Source organism: Phyllostomus discolor, chromosome 6 (genome assembly GCF_004126475.2).
Source record: "Phyllostomus discolor isolate MPI-MPIP mPhyDis1 chromosome 6, mPhyDis1.pri.v3, whole genome shotgun sequence".
NCBI lineage: Eukaryota > Metazoa > Chordata > Mammalia > Chiroptera > Phyllostomidae > Phyllostomus > Phyllostomus discolor.
The window spans coordinates 123,167,058-123,188,557 of NC_040908.2; the positions used below are offsets into that span (position 1 = coordinate 123,167,058).

The following is a 21,500-nucleotide window of genomic DNA, read 5'->3' on the forward strand; positions in this document are numbered from 1 at the left end:
GGTTTGGACGGTAAATCAGTGCGCTCCCCACTAGAGGGAGTGGCCATTCCGTCCCTACTTCTCCACAGAAACTAGTCTGTCTCTGTGCATGTTTTTTCTCATGTTTCGACGAGCCATCCACAGCATTCCATGATCACTGCTGACCGGTGACCCATGCATCATTTTCCTATATTTTCCTTTTTCTTAAAGCAAGTCCTTTAACATTTGTTGCAGTGTTGGTTTGGTGTTAAGAAACTCCTTTGGTCTTTTCCTTTCTAGGAAGCTCTTTATTTCTCCTTTAATTTTAAATGATAGCCTTGTTGGGTAAAGTAGCCTGGGTTGTAGGTCCTTGCTTTTGTCACCTTGAATATTTCATGCCAATCCCTTCTGGCTTGAAATGTTTCTGTTGAGAAACCAGATGATAGATTACCTCCCTTGTAGGTAATTAACTGTTTTTCTGTTGTGACTTTTGGGATTATCTCCTTGTCTTTAAGCTTTGCCATTTTAATTATGATGTGTCTTCATGTAGGCTTCTTCGGGTCCATCTCTTTTGGGGCTCTGTACTTCCTAGATTTCAGTGTCTTTTCCTCCACCAGATTAGGGGAGTTTTTGGTCATCATTTCTTTAAATCAGTTCTTGATCCTTTGTTCCCTCTCTTCTCCTTTTGATATTCTCATGATGCAGATATTATGCTTCTGTTGTCCCAAAGGTTTCTTAAGCTGTCCTTATTTTTTAAAATTATTTTTTCTTTTTGCTGCTTGCTTGGGTGTTTTTTTCTACCTTGTCTTCCAAATTTCTGGTTTGATGTTCTGTTTCATCTAACCTGTTATTCCTTCCAGTGTATTATTTATTTCAGATATTGCATTTTTATGGTTTCTGTATCTTTTATCATGCTGTTGAGCATCTTTATAATCATTGCTCTAAACTCTATGTCTGATAAATTGCTTGCCTCCTTTTCATTTAGTTCTTCTGTATAATTTTTTTGTTCTTTCATCTGGGTCCTCTTTCTTTGTCTTCCCATTTTGGCCACCTCTTTGATTTGTTTCTATGTATTAGGTAGATCTATAAAGGCTCTGATTGAAATCTACATCAGATGCTGCCTGTGACTGGCCCTGGACATCCTGTTTGGAGTTATCAGAGATCTACAGCTTGTGGATTCCTCTGCTGGGCCTGGGTATTTGCAGAAATGACCATGCTGTGCACCAAGGCTGGCTTTTACCAGTACTGGGCCCAATAGAAGGTCAGCTAAAGTCTCAGAACTCCCAGAGGTCTTTCTTAGCTTTTAGGCTTAATCACTGATGTAGACTCCAGCTGTACTCAGCAGCCTGGCTTATACTCCACTGGGTGGGGCTAGTGGGATTCCTGTGGGTGGGGCTATTGCTTTCTGTCAGGCTAATGCTACTTGGAGGGGAGTGCTCTGCCAGAGAAAGGTGGCTTTCTCCACCTTTCCCTGAAGTATAGGGAATGACTTAGCACAGGGATCCTGGTGGCTGATGCTTCAGCTCTCTTCCCTGTATCACCAAACCTAGACTCTCCTTATGTGACTCTAATCTGCTCTATCCTCCTTCTGCTGGAATCCAGGGAAAGTGGTTGCAAATTAAATTTCTTTGTGTTGGCCCATTGAGAGGCTCTCTGCATCTCTAGCTGTCCCTCCCTGGCAGACAGAAACCCTACTGTTTTTCACAACCAGGTGTTATTTGGGTTCCTTTCCTGATTCTAGTGGTCTATGCTGGGGAGCCCACCTTGGGGTTTATATCCCACACTTCTCAGGAGGATTCCCCTCTCTAGCCACTGAAATTCCAGCACTTCAGCTGCCACCAGTGCAAAACCAGTCAGCCCTCTTGGCCTCTTCTGTACTCCTACCAGTTTCATTTTGATGAAGTGGTTTCCTCTATAAGCCCTTGGTTATAAGGCTTCTCTCCAGATAGATTTCATGCTTATTCAGGATGACGTTTCTTTAATTTAGTTGTAATTCCCAGTTACATCCTAAGAAGAGGTTAGTGTAGCTTCCACTTGCTCCTCTGCCATTTTGGGTCTCATGACTATTTCTTCAGTAGCTGCTATTTAAAGCATTGCTATTGCCAATGAGTCAATAACTCAATAATGCAGGTCAGTTTCATGTACTCTTTTGCCTTGTGAAAATTAGAGTGTTTGAGAAATCAAAAAACAATTTATTATCTTTTTAAAATCCTACACAAGACCTTTTTAGAATATAGTATCCCTCATTCACCTATTTGTTCATATAACAAATATTTAAGTACTTACTCTATTCCAGGCTGCTAAGTATTGGATATGCAGCAATAAGAATGATTTGGTGGCTGCCTTAAAAAATTCTCTACCAGTAGAAAGACATTAAAAAACATGGCTGTTGAGGATTAGTAAGACAAAAATACACATAAAAGTATAACTATTGGCAAAAATTACTAAATGAAGGCATGACCCTCTCCCATGTGGATTCAAAGACACCAGCTTCAAAAATAAGTTTTATTGGTAATTCAAGACATCATCCCAATTGGTAGAGTCTATACCAAGACATTACGGACTTCTCTCTTTCTTTTCCAGAACAACATTAACTCTTCTGCAACAACTCTTCCCCTCCTGACATCTTGCTTACACCTTCCTGCTGCAGTGACCATGCACATAATTACTGCTGTTTCTGGTGGTAAGAGAACTTTTGTTGCAGATCTGGTTTACAACATCCACTGAGCCTTTCTACTGCCTTTTCTACTGGAAAACAATTATGTGGAGGCCTGTCTCAATCCCCTCCCCACTGGCCTCGATCCTCTTTTAAAACATGAAGTTAAAAATGGGGCTGTCACATTTAAGAAATGAATTTGCACAAATCTCTATTTTAATATTATTATTAATTTATTTTTCAATTATAGTTTACATTCAATATTATTGTGTATTTGTTTCAGCATAATGGTTAGACAATCATATTTTGGACCATAAGACACACCTAGGTTTTAGAGGAGGAAAATAGGAAAAAAAATTTGAAGCAAAAATTGTGGTAAAATACTTAATAATATAAATAACAATATTTTACCAATGTAAATGTAAACATAACTCAACAACAGCATTAACAACCATCATTCCTCCCAAATTTGGGTTGGGGGGAATGCATCCTATAGTCTGAAAAATACTGTATTTACAAAGCGATCCCCCTGATATTTCACAAATTTCTTTTTCAGTCTCTTCTTAAGGTGCATTTTTGTACAACTCCAGGGAGAGCATTAATATGGAATACCATATGGATGTCTTTTCAGATTTAAACAATCCAGAACTCTTTATTTAGAAGCCTCCCTAAGACTTAAAGCTGATTTCTTCTTACCTAGGGGTCTGGAATTTTTTGTTTGCTTGTTTTTATTTATATATCATTAATTTATTTATTTGTTTTTTTCCCCACTTTCTGACTCTGCTGTACATTCTGTTGGGGGGGGGGATACACCCATGGATGTTATGAGGTAAGGCCTGTAAGAAATGTTGGGGATGGTAACTGTCTGTTGGGGTCCAGATGTTAGAGAATCCCCAGTCTTTTCCATGATGGTCTATACTTAAGATAGACAATTGAGAATCAGGGTCCAAAGACTGAGACTACAGGTTTGTCAGGGATAGGGCTGGGGTGAAAGATGTGATTTGCAGTCAGGCATCGTACCTCCTTGGGCCTTTCTGTCCCTCCTCAGGCACTGGGAGTTCCAGGCTCAGGAGATAGGGCAGCATGAGTCAAAGACTTCAGGTTTAGCAGACTGAGAATAAACAGTAAAACCCACCATCAAATCATTAGGGTGTAAAGGAATGAATGTGATGACAGCAGATTGTACCAGGTGTTGTGAGAACATAGAAGAGAAGTTTATAGGATGAAAAATAAAAGTTTAATCTCCACAACCCCAGCACCAAGCACAGTATTGTCACACATTAAATGGAAGAAGAAACGTTTGGTGAATTTAAGGGTGAAATGTCATGATACTGATAAATAATACTGTGTTTAGCTCTGCGTGGAGTAGTCAACACAGATGAAACATTTCTCTTTTAAAGTTACTTTAGAAAAAAGCCCTACAAGCATGGCTCAGCTCTGAGTAATGTTTAGAGTAGGAGAAGCTGACCTGCCGAGGACTGCTTTTGTTAAGTTCTGTCTGGTCTTACTCACTATATCTCATTACAGATGTGTGTTACTTGAGAGAAGAGAGGCATGGTAATGATGTTCTCCCTCTCAAAAATGGGAAATTGAGCTCCTCATTCAAAGTGCTCACTTGGTAAGTTTTGCAAATGATTACAAAGAAGCTTGAGGTTAGTTACAAATCTGATGCCCTGGACCCACTGGTTCTTTGGGTTGTATTGAAGGCAATCAACTATTTTCACTGATTTATAATACTTAAGCTTGCTTCTCTTTATGGCAGGCCTGCACAACTTCAGTAATTACTGTTTTTTATATCGAAGCTGGAATTGTAGGTATTCAGTATGCTTATTTTGGTGAGCTAATCAGATGCTCTGATCGCCAATTTCTCTTGTCCTCCACTCTATTCCCATCCTCTTACAGAGTGCTTTGGTGCAGAATAATTGCTCAATAAATAAATTATATGTGTTCCAAATTTTTAGATTTCTTAACAAAAATAAGTGAATGAAGGAAAATTTTATTTACATAACAGATTTATCTTATTTGACTAATAGCATCCTTCACATTTCCATGGGAATAATTAAAGGAGCTCTTAGGACTGAGAGGTCTGGTATCCAGTTCTGTAGAAATAAGGCAAAAATAAACTTGTAAGTACCATCCTGTGGTCAGCAGTGGAATTGTTGGTACAATGATATTAGGCACATGTGATTAAATCATTCATTCATGTTGCTAGTGTTTTTTGCTGTGAGCTAGGTTTGGGACTAGAATAGTGAGCATGTGTGCAGTGTTTTTACAATTTATTTTCAAGTAAGAGGAACAGATGATAAATAAGTACTTTAAATAATTATATACTGTGCTAATATAAGGAGGAAATAAAATATTTGTGTTGAAAGAAAATTATAGGTGGCAGGATCTAATTGAGATACATAAGTTAAGAAATATGTTGCTAATGAGGTGGTATTAGTTGAGACCTAAAGGATGATTAGAAGGAGATAGAATGCCCTAGAAAAGAACTGTGGGGCAAAGTGGGTAATTAAGAGCAGAACACTATGATAAATAAGTGGTTGATGTGTTTGGAAATAAAGAAGACTAGAAGGCCTGAAGCAAAGCAAAAAAGTAATGATATACCAATTGAAGTGTGTTGAAAAAATATAATACGCTATTCAGCAATAATAGGAAATGAACTACTCCTACATGTAAGAGTATGGGTCAATCTGAAAAATCTTTATACTGAACAGAAAGCACCACACTAATAAAAATGCATCATTTAGTCCTTTATTTTATAAAAAGTTTTAGAGAGAGAAAGACTAATTTATAATGAAAGAGATCATGTCAGCATCTACCTGTTTGGGGTGGAAGGAAGTGATTGACTCTGAAGAAGTAGGAGAAATCTTTATGAAATGATGGAAATGTTCTATAGTTTAACTAGGCTGGTAGCTATACAGATATTTATGTGTGTCAGAATTCATCAAACTGTATTACAATATTTGCATTTTATTATCACAAGTTATACAATAATGAAGTTAGTTTGAAAAAGAAAAAAAAAAACAGGGAGACTCACAATCATTGACTGATTTGTTGGTAAGGGAACCAAGATCCCTTACAACTATAAAATTTGGGAATTATGAAAATGATCCTGCAGAATACTGATTAACTTCTGGGGAAAATTTTAGGTTCCAAGAGCTACTTCTTTTGGGAGAAGAAGCACATTGCTGATTCCTCTTAAAGCATCTTTATCTGATGTTGGTTTTAGCAACGTTAAAGTCTAAATTCTAGAACCTTCTTTATTATTGTCTTTGATAGGAGAGTGGTGAACAAAGATAAAAAACAAATGTAAGGATGGTAATTAGTATACTTATTACTTTTTTAAGGTGATGTTATTATGGTTGTATGCAGATATCCAAACTTATCAAAATGTATGCACATATTAAATATGTGCTACTTTGTTCATATAAAGTATATCTTAATAAGTTGAAAACATGAAAAAGCAAACAGCTTTGTAAAAGAGCTTAAAGTTTTAATTTAAAAGGTAATTTAATAGTAACAAATATTATTATAATTTCTAGTTTTTCACTACCTTTAACCATACAGTATAGTTATCTTCAGAAGAATCTCCTTCCTCATTCTTTTCCCAAACTTTTTCATTCTGAAATCCATTGTCACTGGGAAATCAGCAAATTTTGTAAAGAGAGATCAACTCAGAATACCTAATCCTAATTGTTAGCATTCTCAATTAGTTAAGATTCTGAAAATTTTACATCTATATGTTTAAGTTTTCAGGAACTTAATCTATTCTATAGCCACTCATCCTCGTAGATTGCCCACTGCATTCTCCTAGACTTTGGCACTTAATTAACCTCTTCTGTACACTTTTTTTTGTTTCAATTACTTGTTTTCAAATTAAAATTAAAGTCCCTCAATTGATCATTTTGAAACAATAAATAAAGGTGCAAAAATAATTAAAATACCACAAATCTCATTACTCTGAGTAACTGTTATTAGCGTTTGAGTGTATTTTCTGAATCTTCTTCTGTGTATATCTATTCCTTTTTAGAATTGGCATTGGTCTTATGGAAATTTTTTTTCTTTTAATATTATACCTTGACCATTTTAATATCCTTAGACACTCTTTACAAATGTAGTAGTTAAATGATACATGACATTCAATTGCTCATTGCTTCATCTGGTTTCTTATAGATTAATATTTGAATGCTCTTCTGTTTTGGTTTTTATAAATAATAAATCTACACATGTCTTTGTACTTTTTTCTAAAACTTTATTTCTATAGCAAGATTCCAGTATAGGGAAAATATATACATTTTTAACCATTTTGATGGAAATTTCTATACTCCTTTTTAAGAAAGTATACCAACTTATCCTTCTATAAACAATTTAAAAACAATTTTCACCTTAGTGGTCTGTGTAAAGTGATATTCTTTTGAAATATTCACTAATTTTAGAAGTAAACTTTTTTTACTGTTTTCTTGTGATGGTGAACAAAGGTCAACTAAGCACTTATCAGCTGCATCTCATAGAGAACTCTCATTCTGGACATCCTGAAAATGGTTTCTTTTTGCTTTTGAAGCTTGCCAACCTCTGAGCCAGTTGTTCACAGAAATAACTTACTGATGATATGTGATGGCCAGGCAAACTTCCTGCATTTCTCTCCCCAGATCAGTAGGGCAGTTGGGTTGGTTGTGATGCTGTGTTCCTGGGCTCATGGGTCTTTTCCACAACATCCTTGATTAACCCTGTCCCTGATTTGCTTGGTTCTAACTCCATAGATGATGGGGTTGAGCATGGGGGGGACCAGTAGATAGAGATCAGCCAACATGATGTGTACCACTCTGGGCACATGATGACCGAAGCGGTGGGTGAGAAAAGTAAAGAGGGCTGGGATGTAAAAAGCCAAGATGACACAGATATGGGAGGCACATGTGCCAAAAGCCTTCATTCGGGCTTCCCTAGAGGGCAACCCCAGCACAGTCCTCAAGATCATCACATAGGATATACTGATGACAAGCATATCGAAGCCAACCACTGAGAAGGCCACAAAGAGCCCATATGCACGATTTATTCTGGTATCAGCACACACCAACTTCAGCACAGCCATGTGCTCACAGTATGACTGAGGAATGACCTGGTTGGGGCAGAAGGGCAGGCTAGAGACCATAAAGCAGAAGGGGCTCACCCACAACAGCCCTCTCATCATCACAGCTGCCCCCAGTTTACCTACCACAGATGGGGTCAGGATACTAGAGTGATGAAGTGGGAAGCAGATAGCCACATAACGATCCAAGGCCATAGCCATGAGCACCCCAGACTCCACAGAAGAAAAGGCATGGATAAAGAACACCTGGGTGAGGCAGGCATGATATTCAATGTCATGAGCATGGAACCAGAGAATAGCCAGAATTTTAGGTTGGGTGGAGGAAGAGAGGACCAGGTCAGTGATAGCCAGCATGGCCAGAAAGAGGTACATGGGTTCATGCAGGGTGTGGTCAGTTCGAATTATGTGAAGTATAGTAATATTGCCAACTATAGCCACAATATACATAGCACAAAATGGAAAGGCGATCCAAAACTGGGAATTCTCAAGTCCTGGGATCCCAAGCAGGATGAAGGACACAGGATGAGAAGAGCTGTTCCCTGAAGCCAACATCACAGGATGGCTGAATTGTTCTTCATTGGGAAGGGAATGTACTCTGTGCAAGTGATAACAATCAAATAAAAAAAAAGTATTATTCATAATATTTTGGAAGGAGCAGTTGAATAATAGGACAATTGGGTTTAATGATAAAGTGGAATAATTTCAACTACTTTAATAAATAAAATTTTGCAACATAGAATGACGCTACCCTGGATTATTCATATTTATGCTATTCAAAATGGGGTCAGAACATACCAGCTATAAGTGTGATTTTTTAAAATAAGAATCAAATTTTTCTTGAAAGTAGAATCTGCTAAGGGAAAACTATCTTGGCATATAATGTCATAGTAATTCTCACCGTTTTATTCTTTAGAACTAACTACTGATTTGTTTAAACTTTGCCCTAGGCCTTTGTTATCCCTCTGTGTAGACCACTTAGACAACTTTCAGGGAGGAAGCCAGTTGGGAAATACAATAATTTAGAGCCAAGTCCATGACTTCACACCCTGTGCTTTGGTCATGCACACCACTGCCTCTGCTAGACAATGATTGATTGGGACACTCGCCCTTGAGGAGTAAAGCAGAAATCATTGCCTTATCATGACAAAAGTGGATATGAAAGACACACACAAAAAAATTATATACAAATATTATAGACACATCTGCATTTGAACCCAAAATCTCTGCCACTTCACTGGAGTGGCTCTAGAATATGCTCCAGGTTGGTCGTTTTTGTATGGGCTGCTTTCTGTAAGATGGCATCTTCATTAGTTTCTGCCTATATGAACTTTAATGGAGAACTCACCTGTTCTACATACTTTTTGCAGGGGTTGTAGTGACTCTCCTCAGCCAGGGCTCAGCTATCCACAGTGTGCAATCCCTTTTGAAAGCTAGTTTCTCTCCTCTGCTTCATTTATATCCCAGGCTCTCAAATGGCCTTCTCATAGACCAGAGCTCTCTTCCATAAGAGATACTTCTTAGCTTCCTCATTTCATTGCCTCTGATTTTCTGCTCTAAGGTTTTCTTTCTTGGGTGTACAATGAAGGGGTAAAACTGACCTGGGACCCAAGTCTAATGTAGGATATGGATGCCCTTGACAGGACCTCTTTTCTCTCTGCATTTTCTGCTGCTGTCCCATTGAATCTAGTGCCCTCATTATCAGCAATTCAGTTAATCTTTTTTTTTTTTCTCTCGAACTTACACACTTAGTGCATGCAGAGTTCAGGCTATAAGTCATGGAGAGTGGAAAGGGAGTTAATCCTTGGTAATTTTTGTGCAGTGCGTGAGGTTTTCAGTAATGTTTTTGAGGGGAAGCACAGGTTATCAGCTTGCATCTGGGTTAAGGGATGAAAATGTTCATTCCATAAAGTGTAGGGAAAGGAAGAGTATTATCCTCTCCCTTTTTGCACCACATTCTTTCCTCTCTTCCTTGATTTTAAATATGTTCTCCTTTCCCACCTTCCATGGGCTAGAATGCTTGTGAGTATAATACATATTGAAGGTGAAATCCAGTCATCTTTTTCAAGCATTATAGCTAGGGCGATCACACATTGGATTTCAGGTTCAATTTTTCTTTTCCCCCAAGTACAATCTAACTTGTGAGAACCTGGCATAGCTTTTGGTTCAGCAAATATGGTTATGAGAACTATATTCTCACAATAATGGAGCTCTGCTTTCATCTGTGAATATGGGCTTAATCTAGCTGTGCTACCCCCTGGCTCTGTGGGGACTCAATTACTCCACTAATTATATAGAAATAGTTATGTTCATTAGTTCAATTGTGTTGTTCAAACTTAAGAGGATGAAAGATAAAATGGGCTGAGATCTTGCTAGGAAATAGTTTCAGGCATATTTAGATTTTATTTTCTCACTTTGGGGCATCTAAAACTACAGCATGGAGCTATAATGCTACAGCAGGGTGAGGTTCAGATATAACCTCCTTTGTGGAGGAGTTGCATATGAGGTACTCTTTCCATTTTTCTCGAGTTTCCCTGAAAGACAGTGCAAGCAGTGACTCTTTCTCCCCTTCTCAGAAGGAAGGTCAGCAGCTATGGATCTCGACCAGGAGCCCCCAGTGAATCAGGTTTTCTGCACAGTTCATGCCTTGCCTTGCAGCTCCCTTGAAACTCTGTGAGTCCTACTGCTCTCTGGGAAGGGCAGAGATGAGTGGGGCACAGAGAACCACTCACCTTGAGCTCTGACCAAATCTTGCATGACCATAAGCAGTTCTAACTGGCTCCTGGGATTCAGCCCTTAATAGAGACCTCAGATTAGAGCCAATTTAAAGGTCTGTAAACCTCTGGCTTTTCTCTTTGCCAAGCATTAGTTCTCCTGCTCCTCCTATACCCCGTTGCCTCACACAGTGGCTTCCTCTGAGACTAGAGACCAAAGCTGGAAGCATTAACCCCTAACTTTCCTCTCTCTTCTGTGTACACAAGTACAAAAGCAGGGGGTTTGAATGCATGTGTCAAAGGGTGTATTGTTGAGATTACATTCATGTGAGCTTACTTGTATGAATATAATTTTTGCTAAATATACAGAGTATTTATGTTTACAATTGAAGAGTTTTTTGTGCAATGCGAAAGTATGTTGATATATCATGTGGCCTTCATTTATGTAGGAATAGATCAATTCATTATTGAAAAAATGGTAAGGAAAACAGAAAGAGCTCCAAACATAATTAACTAATATTCAACAGAGATATCAGTGCAATTCAGTGACAGAAAATGTCTCTGTGGTACTGGAACAATTGGATGTCTACATGAAAATCAGATGAACCTCAGCTCCTACTTTGATGTAACAAAATCTTTATTTAAAATGTAATATACACCTAAATTTAAAAGTTAACACTATAAAAGTCTCAAAGAAAAAAAATAATGTCATGAACTTGAAAAAAGACAGGATACAAAAAGCATTAACTGTAAAGGAAAGAAATTCAACATTAAACTTCACTTTAAAAAATCCACTTCAAATGATACCATAATAAATGTGAAAAGGTAAGCCACAGATAGAGAAAATATTTACAATGCTTATAGCTAAAAAATAAAGTCTCACAATCAATTAGTAGCAACTCATTAAAATTGTAAGCAAGAGATTTAAAAAGGTACTTCCCAAGGGAGGTAAATGAATGGGTAATATATATGAGAAAAGGTATTCAACATTATTATCACAGGGAAATGAAAAAATCAAACTATCATGAGAACCAATACAAACTCATTAGAATAATAAAATTAAATACAAGGACAACACTAAGTATTGGCAAAAATGGGAGGCAATGAGAGTACCGTGCACTGAGCATAGCCACACCAGGAATATTTCTGGCAATTAACCTTGTTAGAGTTAAACATATTTTTGACCAAGGAATTTTACTTCGAGTTGCATACCTTAAAGAAAGGTTTATATGTACACTAAAAATGTTAAAGAATGCTTACCATAGTTATATTCATAACAGGTAAAATGTGGAAACAACTGAAATATCTGCAAATCAGTTAGTTAAACACATATTGCTACATTTAGTCAATAGAATACTAAGTAAATAAGAAAAAAGAAGAAAGTATTAACGGCAATGTCTATATAGAAATAGTATTGTAGAATTTCAAAGCACCAACCATGAGAGTAGAGCTTAATGCTTTAAAATAGGGAGATGACCTACAAAGGAAAGGCAGTAACTTTAGTTTTTCTCGTAGGCCTAGCTATGACTAGGTGAGATTGTTTAATAGTTTCTACATGCTAGATTGTATTCTAAAGGTTTTAAAATTACATAATTACTCATTCTCTACAACTTCATAATATAAATGTTAGCATCCTCATTTCATGTAGAGAAACTAAGGCACAGAGAGGTTAAGTTTTTACAGTGAAGATATACAGACCCAGAATTTTATCTCTAGTCTTACCATTGTAAACTGAATGTTAAAATGTTCAGCAAAATCATTTAAGCCTAAAAATTCTATATAAAGCCAATGTATCAATAAATTATAAGTGCATATATATATATATATATATATATTTTAGACAGGAACACAGAAAATTTGTCATTTTCTACATTCATTTTTTAAAAATAAAACTGGAGTATGTGTTTCAGCAAAATGAAACAGATATTCAATAAAGTTCAGCTATTGCTAACTAAGTATGAGTGGAAATTACTTAGGGGTGCCATGTAAAGTAATGCCAGGAAAACACCAATTAAATATGAGGGGAGCCCCCCAAAACTGGAATTGTCTTCTGGAGTGTGGGCCCTTGTAGGACAGGCTTCCCCCACTAGGTGAGTGTTCTAGGAACCCATCTGTACCAGTGCACCAGTTGCTGATGTTGTGAGAGGCTGTCTTCGGCTTCAGTGAATTTTTTTGAAGACTAAACAAGTCTGCCCATTTCATGATGGATGATTTACAAGTACACCTGCCCAAATAGCACTGATGGTTCAGCAGTTTTTGACCAAAAAATGGCATGACGTGCCCAGCCCTCCCTATTTACCCAATCTCTAACCAGCAACTATTTTTGGTGGTGGTTGTTGTTTCTCAGGGTGAAAAAAAATCCTTAAAGGGGAATGTTTTGCTGATGTGGAAGAGGTGAAACAAAAAATGGCAGAAGCACTAAAATGCACCAAATCAATGAGTACAGAAAGTGTTTTGAGCTGTGGAAAAAAAGTCTTGATAGATGTATTGCATCAAATGGAATGCTTTAAAGGTGACTGGAGTTTAAACATGTAAGAATGAATACCCAATTTTTAATAAATAAATTCTGTTTTTTTGGGATGCTCCCTCATATGCTTTGAAAATGCAGAACGTGTTAAAGCTTTGCACAAAATATGGCTTCAGAGCAGAAGTAGTGTCAGAAATTCAGAACTCAGGCTCCATCCCAGACATAATGAATTAGCATTTTCATTTTAACAAGGTGTTGAGAAGATTTGTATGAATAGTAATCATGAATTACTATTTTGAGTGAGTAGCAGTAACTTATTAGGAAAATGCTGAAGAAAGCCTGTTTTATCCACCTACCAGGCAAAATGGAGGATAATTTGAATTCCATAGAAAACAGAAAATAGTCTTTAAAAAGCAAGAACCAATGTAAATTAAATATATATTTGACATAATTGAATCAATGTACAAGGAAAGAATAAATTTTACTTTGATGAATACATGCTTCTTTTAATAGCTATATGTGGTTAGCATTTTAGGATGATATACCATTCTTTTTTACTCACACCGTGTATTCTAAATTTTGCATTGTGTAATGTTCATTTAATCCTATTTCAATAGAAATTTATTTGATTTAAAGTTTGAACAATTGAAACACAAATAGACAATATTTAATCATAGTGCCAAGGCTGTATATAAATTTATATATCTTATCCAGGAAAACCTAGGTGACTAAATTTGAGAAGGAAGAAGAGGAGAGGAATTGAGTGTAAGGACATTTTTTGCCTGCACGCAACATAGCAGTAAATAAAAATATGAAGTTAATGGAATAAAAGGATCTTTTTATTCATTAAAAGTAATACAAAAATAATAAAATAACTAAAAGTGAGACGGTAAACATGTTATTTAGACCTGATTTAGTCTGGTGTGGTGAACCTCCTGGGCAATTCTAGTTCTCACACCTAGGATCATGCTGCTCATCTGATTATAATATCTCCAAGCCCCAGGGGTTTCTTGGCAGCAGGTTAATTCTGGGCTCCTTGCAGAAGAAGAGGGTCAAGAGCCACCTACATATGTCCTTGGCTGGGCAGAGAGTGGACAGACCGCTCTCTCTTTGTTGGGAGTCAGGTAGGATGCTAGGGCCAGAAATAGCAGACCAAGAAGGAATGGGTGAGAGCTAACCCGGAGGGCAAAAGATAGACCAGAGGCAGGGATGGGGAGTGGGGAGCAGGTACTTAGAGGCAAAAGACTGTAAATCAGAGAAAGAAGAGTAGAGATATTGAGAAGAGAGATTCAGAGTAAAAAGCTCAAGCTGAAGGTTATGAGAATTAGCTGGAGATCAGTAAGCAGTTTGCAAACAAACATTTCTTTCCAGGAGAAAAGGTCAAAGCCAGTTAAATCAAGAAAGGCAAGTATATTGTTGTGATTCTGTGTTACCCAAATTTGACATTTATTATGTATTTTATTTTTTCACTGAGCTTTTAAATTTGGCAGGTTTCTATAACCCTATTTTCTGGAAAACAAGCTTCTTGAGTTTTTTCACTTGGCATCAGATAAATCTGTTTACAAGATCCTCATAGTCTGAGCTTTCTAATAGCTTTCTTAATAGAACCCATTTATATTTAGAAAGAAGGACTTCAAATACCTCTTCACATTTGACCATTGAAACAACTACAAATAGGTAGATCAGATATATTTTTAAAGTCCAAGGTTTACAGATGAGGAATCTTAAGTGGGAATGGGTATACAAGGTCCTGTCTCCTGTCAATGTTTGTAGTCAGGTCTTTTACCTTCGTTGACAAGCTAGAATAATACATCCCAATGTCCACCGTTTCCTTCATGACTGAAACCTCTGCACACAGAAATCTATTTAGTGTTGTTGTTTCCTGTTCTCAGCTCCTTCACAGACTGTCAAGGAGTCTGTCAAACCACAGACTATCATCAGGCAAAAACAGACACACGATCTTGTTTAATGCTAAGGCAGCAGCACTGTTTTTTGAGTCTTGGCCTTCTAACGTGTGTACAGCATGCTGCACTTCTGATTTCATTACAGATAACTTTTGCACTCAGTAAATAGTTAAGATTGATATAGTGTTCTGCATCATTATTTTTGGGGGGCTCCAGACACTTTATAATTTTTATTTCATCTGTTCTTTACAACCATTCTGCAAGTTAGCATCAGCATTTTTTGAATGAAGAAACTGAGGCCATAAAAAATTAAATCATTTTCCCAAAATTGCATAATTAGTAAATACTGAATTTGTTTCTTTTAATTGGATTTATTGGGGTGACTTTGGTTAATAAAATCATATAGGTTTCAGGTGTACAATTCTATAACATATGATGTGTATATTATATTATGTATTCACCACCCCAAGTCAAGTCTCCTTCCATCACATTTACCCCCTTTAACTCTCTTCCACTTTTCCTTACCCCTCCTTCCCTCTGGTAATCACCATACTGTTGTCTGTGTCCATGAATCTCTCTTTTTTTTCTTTGCTAAATCCCTTCACTCTTTTCATCAAGTCCCCAAACCCTTCCTTCTGACAGCCATCTGCCTGTTCTCTGTATCCATGAGTCTGTCTCTACTTTGTTAGTTTATTTTGTTCATTAGATTCCCATATAAGTGAAATCATATGGAGTTATCTCAAAAAACTCAAAGTGGAACTGCCTTATGAATCAGGAATTCCACTTCTGGGAATATATCCAAAGAAACCTTAAACACTAATTGAAAAGAATATGTGCATCCCTATGTTCATTGCAGCATTGTTTACAATAGCCAAGATTTGGAAGCAGCCCAAGTGCTCATCAGTAGATGAGTGAATAAAAAAAGCTGTGATATACTTACACAGTGGAATACTACATGGTTATAAAAAAGAAGGAAATCTTACCTTTTGTAACAGTATGGATAGACCTGAAAAGTATTATGCTAAGTGAAATAAGCCAGTCAGAGAAAGACAAGTACCATCTGATTTTACTTATATGTGCAATCTAATGTATTAATATTTTGTTTAATAATTTCATCTTAAGAAGGAATATCCTACACATGACACAAATGCATTTTCTTTCACTTTAATATTATTACAGAATTTTTTTTTGCCTTGAAATTTTTAATCAATGCAGAAATGTGGAAAGTAAGGACCTTTTTGTATTTTTGTAAATTGTTAGCCAATTAACAAAATATCACTTATGACATACCAGTTTCTTTTTGTAATGTAAGATGTCATATGATCACATTCTTTATCCTCACTTACTTTTACACATTTGCTTTTGGGAAACTGCTCTTTTCTGGGGATATATTTTTTAAACCTTTGACTATTATATTTTATTAATTATAATAGCTTTATACTACAGTTTATTATCAAAAGACATAACCTATTGTTTTCAGTATTATACTGAATATATTTGCACATTTTAATAGATTTTAAGATCTAGCTGTCACTATTCATTAAAAACTCTTTTGTGTTATTGGTTGATAATGCTTTAAATTTATGTGAGTGCTAATGGGAAAATTTACATTTTGCATTGTTGAACGTTCTTATTTTCACAAAAGGAATAAAGGACTTTATGCTCAGCAGTAAATTTTTATAGACCTCCCTTCCCCCTGCCAAACACAAACTTTTTATTTTTTAGTTTTATTTTTATTGTTTATGCTGTTATAGCTGTTCCCAGTTTTTCTGCCTTTCCCCACCTCTACCTAGTCCCATCCCAAGCCAATGCCCCTATTGTTGTTCATCCCCTGGGTTGCAAACACAAACTTTTGTTATACCAATCCCTTTTTTATAATTTTGTGGGCTATTGAAATAAATGTTTATTTTTATAAAGTTTATTTTTATAAAGTTTCCTCAGTGGCTAATTTCTGTGAACAGGAGTAGTTACTAATTTGGGATACAGATTGTCTATCTAGTCACTTTTGTAGAGTCTATTTTAAGAGTTTGCAATCTATTCTCTTGGATTTTTCAGGTAAAAATCAATTAAAGTCTAAAAAACATTTTTATAAAAGTAACACTAACTCCTTTTATTTGGCTTTCTTTTTGCATCTACTGAGACTGTTCCATAAATTGTTGACTAATAGTTGCAATAGTAGGTATTCTTATCTTGTCACTGATTTTAATAGAGATTCTTTTAATAGGTCACCAGTAAATGTGTTTGCTCCACATTTTTGGAAGATAGCTTTTATTTAGGAACTAATTTTCTTTCTAAATATTAAAAATTTGACTATGAATCACCATTACATTTTCTGACTTTTTATTTCTCCTGTTAAAACACATCTTTTTAAATCTAGTAACATAGTCATACCATTGATAGATTTCCTAAGTTGAATATTTTTTCATTCATAAGATAAAGTCTACTGTGTCAAAGTGCAATGTTCTTTAAGAGCACAGTTACATCTGACTTGCTAAAATGTTATTTGTAATGTTTGCATATGCTATCAATAACTAATTAGATGAATTACTTCTCATCTTTTTATGTTTTTATATGCTCTAAAATAGCATTTCTCAACTTCAGCCCTATTGACACTTTAGGCTGAATTATTTTCGGTTGTTTTGTGCATTGTAGGATGTAAGCATTCCTGGTGTCCATACAGTAGATGCCAGTAGGGTTTCCTCCTGAGTTGTGACAACATAAACTCTTCAGGTATTGCCTTGTGTGGTGGAGGGATTTTCTCTCTTTCTGCTATACTATAATTTGTAAAAGATAGAAGAAATACTGTATATTTTTATTCTTCAGGTTTGGTTGTCGGTGAAATCTTTTCTGTCATTGTCATTTTTTCTCTGCTGAATTTAATTTCTTGGGCTAGTTTGGGGATTGAGATTTTCCTATAACCTTATCTATTTTATATCTATTATCAAATATAATGTTATATTTATGCATCCATTTCATTATATTTAAAGTTTTATTTCTCAGCTTAAAAATTATTATGCAATTAATCATACTTCTTTTAAAGTTTTCTTGATCACTTTTGAAAAAAGTTCACATATTTTCTTACAAATAATCTTTAGTTTTACTGTTAACTAATTTATTTTTGCTTTTTTTGTTAATTGTCTCTTTTGACATTTATTTAAATATTTTATAGCATTGTATATTAGAAACTTAAAAAAAGTAATATTTCAAATCCTTGGTTTCTAATAAATGCCTATTCTTCAGGCTATACATTACACTTCAGTGTCCTGCCCCACAAGTTTGGATATGTGATTTCATCATTTTTATTTAGTTTAATAGGTTGTTTTTCTCCCTGATATTTTCTGACATAGAGAAGTTGTTTAATAAATGGATGTTGTTATTATTGCTTTGTAGCCATTGTTATATTTATAATAAATTATTATTATATGTAGGTTAATTTAATAGTTCCGGTTATTCAGTGTAGACATCTGAAAGAGATTTGTTTTTTGTTTAAATAAGAAAAGGTAGAATAAGAAAGAGAGATATTAGAAGCTGAATAGAAATGATGTAGTAATTGATTGGGAATGGTGGCCTTTAAAAACATAAAAACAAACTTTCTAGGGCTTTCACTTAGATAATTGGTTAATATTTTTGAAAATTATAAGCTTTATATAGAATATATAGTAATAAGGACAAATAAAAGGGGAAATGATCAGTTTGGTTTTGAACAACATTGAATTTGATTTATCTATGAGAAATCTAAGAAAGAAGGTCTGACTTCAGGAACCTGGAAACCAGAGGTGGGTTTTAGATATTTTTTTGGATTTTGTCATTAAATAGGTGAAAGATAAAACCATGAAAATTGTCTAGATAATTATTTAAATGTCTTAAGAATGGATAAAGGGCAGATCCTTAAAGAATTTCATATTTAAGGTTCTTGGGGACAAAATTAAGCCATAAAAATAAACTGATGGATGGTGGGATAAAAATAGTAGAGACAGTGCCATACAATACTTTGGAAGAGAAAATTTTTAGAAAGAAAATATCATCAGTATCACAATTAGTGTAAGTGTTGGATAAATGGGTCACCTGAGCTTGGGAGTTCTAGGTTGGTGTTGCTTTCCATAGTTGGGTGTGGCCTGATTCCCTGGGTCCTTTGCACAGAGACTATCAGTGAGATTTTTCTCCTGAAAAGCCTAAAGAGCTTCCTCATATTTGTACAATATATGTAGAATTAACACCTGAAATTTAGTACTTGACTCAAAAGATGCCCCACTGAATACAATGTGCCTCTAAAAGATACATCTTGACTCTGTCTGTTAGGGATATTTGACAGACTGGTATTGAGATTCCTCCTATGCATTCCTCAGCCTTATTGAATGAAGACATTGAGGTCATACATATTAAAATAATGGCAAGATTTACCTTTCTGCCTCAATTTCTCCTTTCCTTTCTTTTTCCCTTCTTTCCTTCCACTCTTTTCTTTTTTCTTTTCACCATTTTTGTTAAATATGCAGTTTCTCTCAACCATTAGGCAGTGCTTTACAGAGTTAAACTTGGGGGATTATATAATTGTTTAGTCTTAGTTTCTTCATATGCAAAACACATACACTACTTCCTACCTCCTGGAGCTGGTATATAAGTAACATTTTATAATGCATATAAATGTCAATAACACAGGGAACTCTCAATACATGGGAGCTATATTTATTCTTAGGGTAGCTCTTTGGATTACTCTGTTATTACATATATAAATATGTGTGTCTTGGGGATGTCTTTAGCATTCTCCTGGACATAACCCAAGAAAACTTAATAATATCTACATTTCAAATGTGACTTGATTTTTTTGGTGCTTTATTATAAGATTAAGTTTATTTTTAAAAATACTGGAAACCAGATTTGTCATCATATTATTTACGTAGTCTACTAGGAACTTTTATAGTCAGGTATAATTTTATTGTGATGTTTGTTTCCACAAAAGAGAATTACAGACTTATGAAACTTTCATGTGGTATAATTCAGGTTATTCTTCCATCTCAACAAATGAGAAATACTAAGAGCCTAGGAAGGAAACTTACTATCAGCAGTGGTAATTCAGTGAGTCTCAGAGTGCCACAAAGATGTTCTAAGTGATAATCTATATATTCATTATGTATAATGTTCAATTATTCAAACACCCCTGTCTTCTCAGTCCCTCATTATGTTGGCTCTCAACAATACCAATACTCAGCCTTTCACCTTCCTCTTGACGGGTATCCCAGGCTTGAGAGCAGCCCAGAACTGGATCTCCATCCCTTTTTGTCTCCTGTATGTCATCGCCCTGTCTGGGAACAGCATGATCCTGTTTGTGGTCCTTCATGAACAGAGCCTCCATGAGCCCATGTATTATTTCCTCTCTATGCTGTCAGCCACAGACCTGAGCTTGTCCCTCTGCACACTTTCTACCACCCTTGGTGTCTTTTGGTTTGAAGCTCGAGAGATCAACTTAAATGCCTGCATTGCCCAGATGTTCTTTCTCCATTCGTTTACTTTCATGGAGTCTGGGGTCCTGCTAGCCATGGCCCTTGATCGTTTTGTGGCCATCTGTGACCCACTAAGATACCAAACCATTCTCACCAATGCCAGGATTGTTCAGATTGGGGTGATCGTGTTGATAAGGAATGTTGCTGTCATGTTGCCCGTTGTGCTTTTTGTCAAGAAGCTGTCCTTTTGCAGTTCCATGGTCCTTTCACATTCTTACTGCTACCATGTTGATCTCATTCAGCTCTCATGCACAGACAACAGAGTCAATAGCATCCTTGGCCTGTTTGCACTCTTCTCCACGACAGGATTTGACTGCCCTTGCATTTTGCTCTCCTATGTCCTGATCATCCGATCTGTCCTCAACATTGCTTCCTCAGAGGGGCGGCAGAAGGCCTTCAGCACCTGCATATCCCACATCAGTGCTGTTGCCATCTTCTACATCCCACTCATCAGCTTGTCTCTTATTCATCGCTATGGCCATTCAGCACCTCCATTTGTCCACACCATCATGGCGAATGTCTTCCTGCTCATCCCACCTGTGCTCAACCCTATCATCTACAGTGTGAAGACTCAGAAGATTCGACAGGTTATTGTCAAGGTCTTAATTCAGAAACAGCTCCGAATCTAATCATTAGTTGATTTAGAGTAGGGATAAAACTGTTTATGTATGAGTGCTTTGATAGATTATAGCAATTGTCTCCAAAATGCCTAGATATGTCTCCAATATTCCAGACTCTGCAACTTATTGGTTATACATTTGCTTGATTTTCTTCCATTAAGTACATATTAATAAAACATAAATTGTTATTTTGTTTTCAAGATAAAGTGAGATAATGTATATAAACAACTATTCATATTCTAAGTAGTATGATCCCAGAAAATATTCAATTCAGATTCTGCATATAATTCTAAAAAGTCCAGATTTAATGTTTGAAATTTTATTTATAAGCCAGTAATTCTTTCCTGAATGACATATAAAAAGCACTTCAATTAATTGGATTTTTTCCTTAAAACTCTTGGTTCTCTGCATGCTACCAAAATATCTACACTATAGAGTGAATCTTAAAATACACATCAATAAACCCATGCATTTATGGTCAATTAATATTTGAAAAAGGAGGCAAGAACATACAGTGGAGTAAAGGCAGTCTCTTCAATAAATGGTGTTGGGAAAATTGGACAGATATATCCAAAAAAATGAAACTAGACCACCTCC

The 21,500-nt window shown here is 35.9% G+C and overlaps 2 protein-coding genes across 2 annotated transcripts; one reads left to right on the forward strand and one right to left on the reverse strand.

Annotated features, from left to right (window-relative positions):
• Positions 1-6,851: 6,851 nt before the first annotated feature.
• On the reverse strand, positions 6,852-8,294 carry LOC114500495 (olfactory receptor 52R1). Its single transcript, XM_028517204.2, has one exon. The coding sequence runs from the start codon at positions 8,253-8,255 to the stop codon at positions 7,311-7,313; it is 945 nt and encodes a 314-aa protein (XP_028373005.1). The 5' UTR covers positions 8,256-8,294; the 3' UTR covers positions 6,852-7,310.
• An 11,396-nt stretch (positions 8,295-19,690) lies between these two features.
• Positions 19,691-21,248, forward strand: LOC114500591 (olfactory receptor 51F2). Its single transcript, XM_028517317.2, has one exon. It carries the CDS (start codon positions 19,962-19,964, stop codon positions 20,910-20,912), a length of 951 nt encoding a protein of 316 aa, XP_028373118.1. The 5' UTR covers positions 19,691-19,961; the 3' UTR covers positions 20,913-21,248.
• The last annotated feature ends 252 nt before the right edge of the window (positions 21,249-21,500 follow it).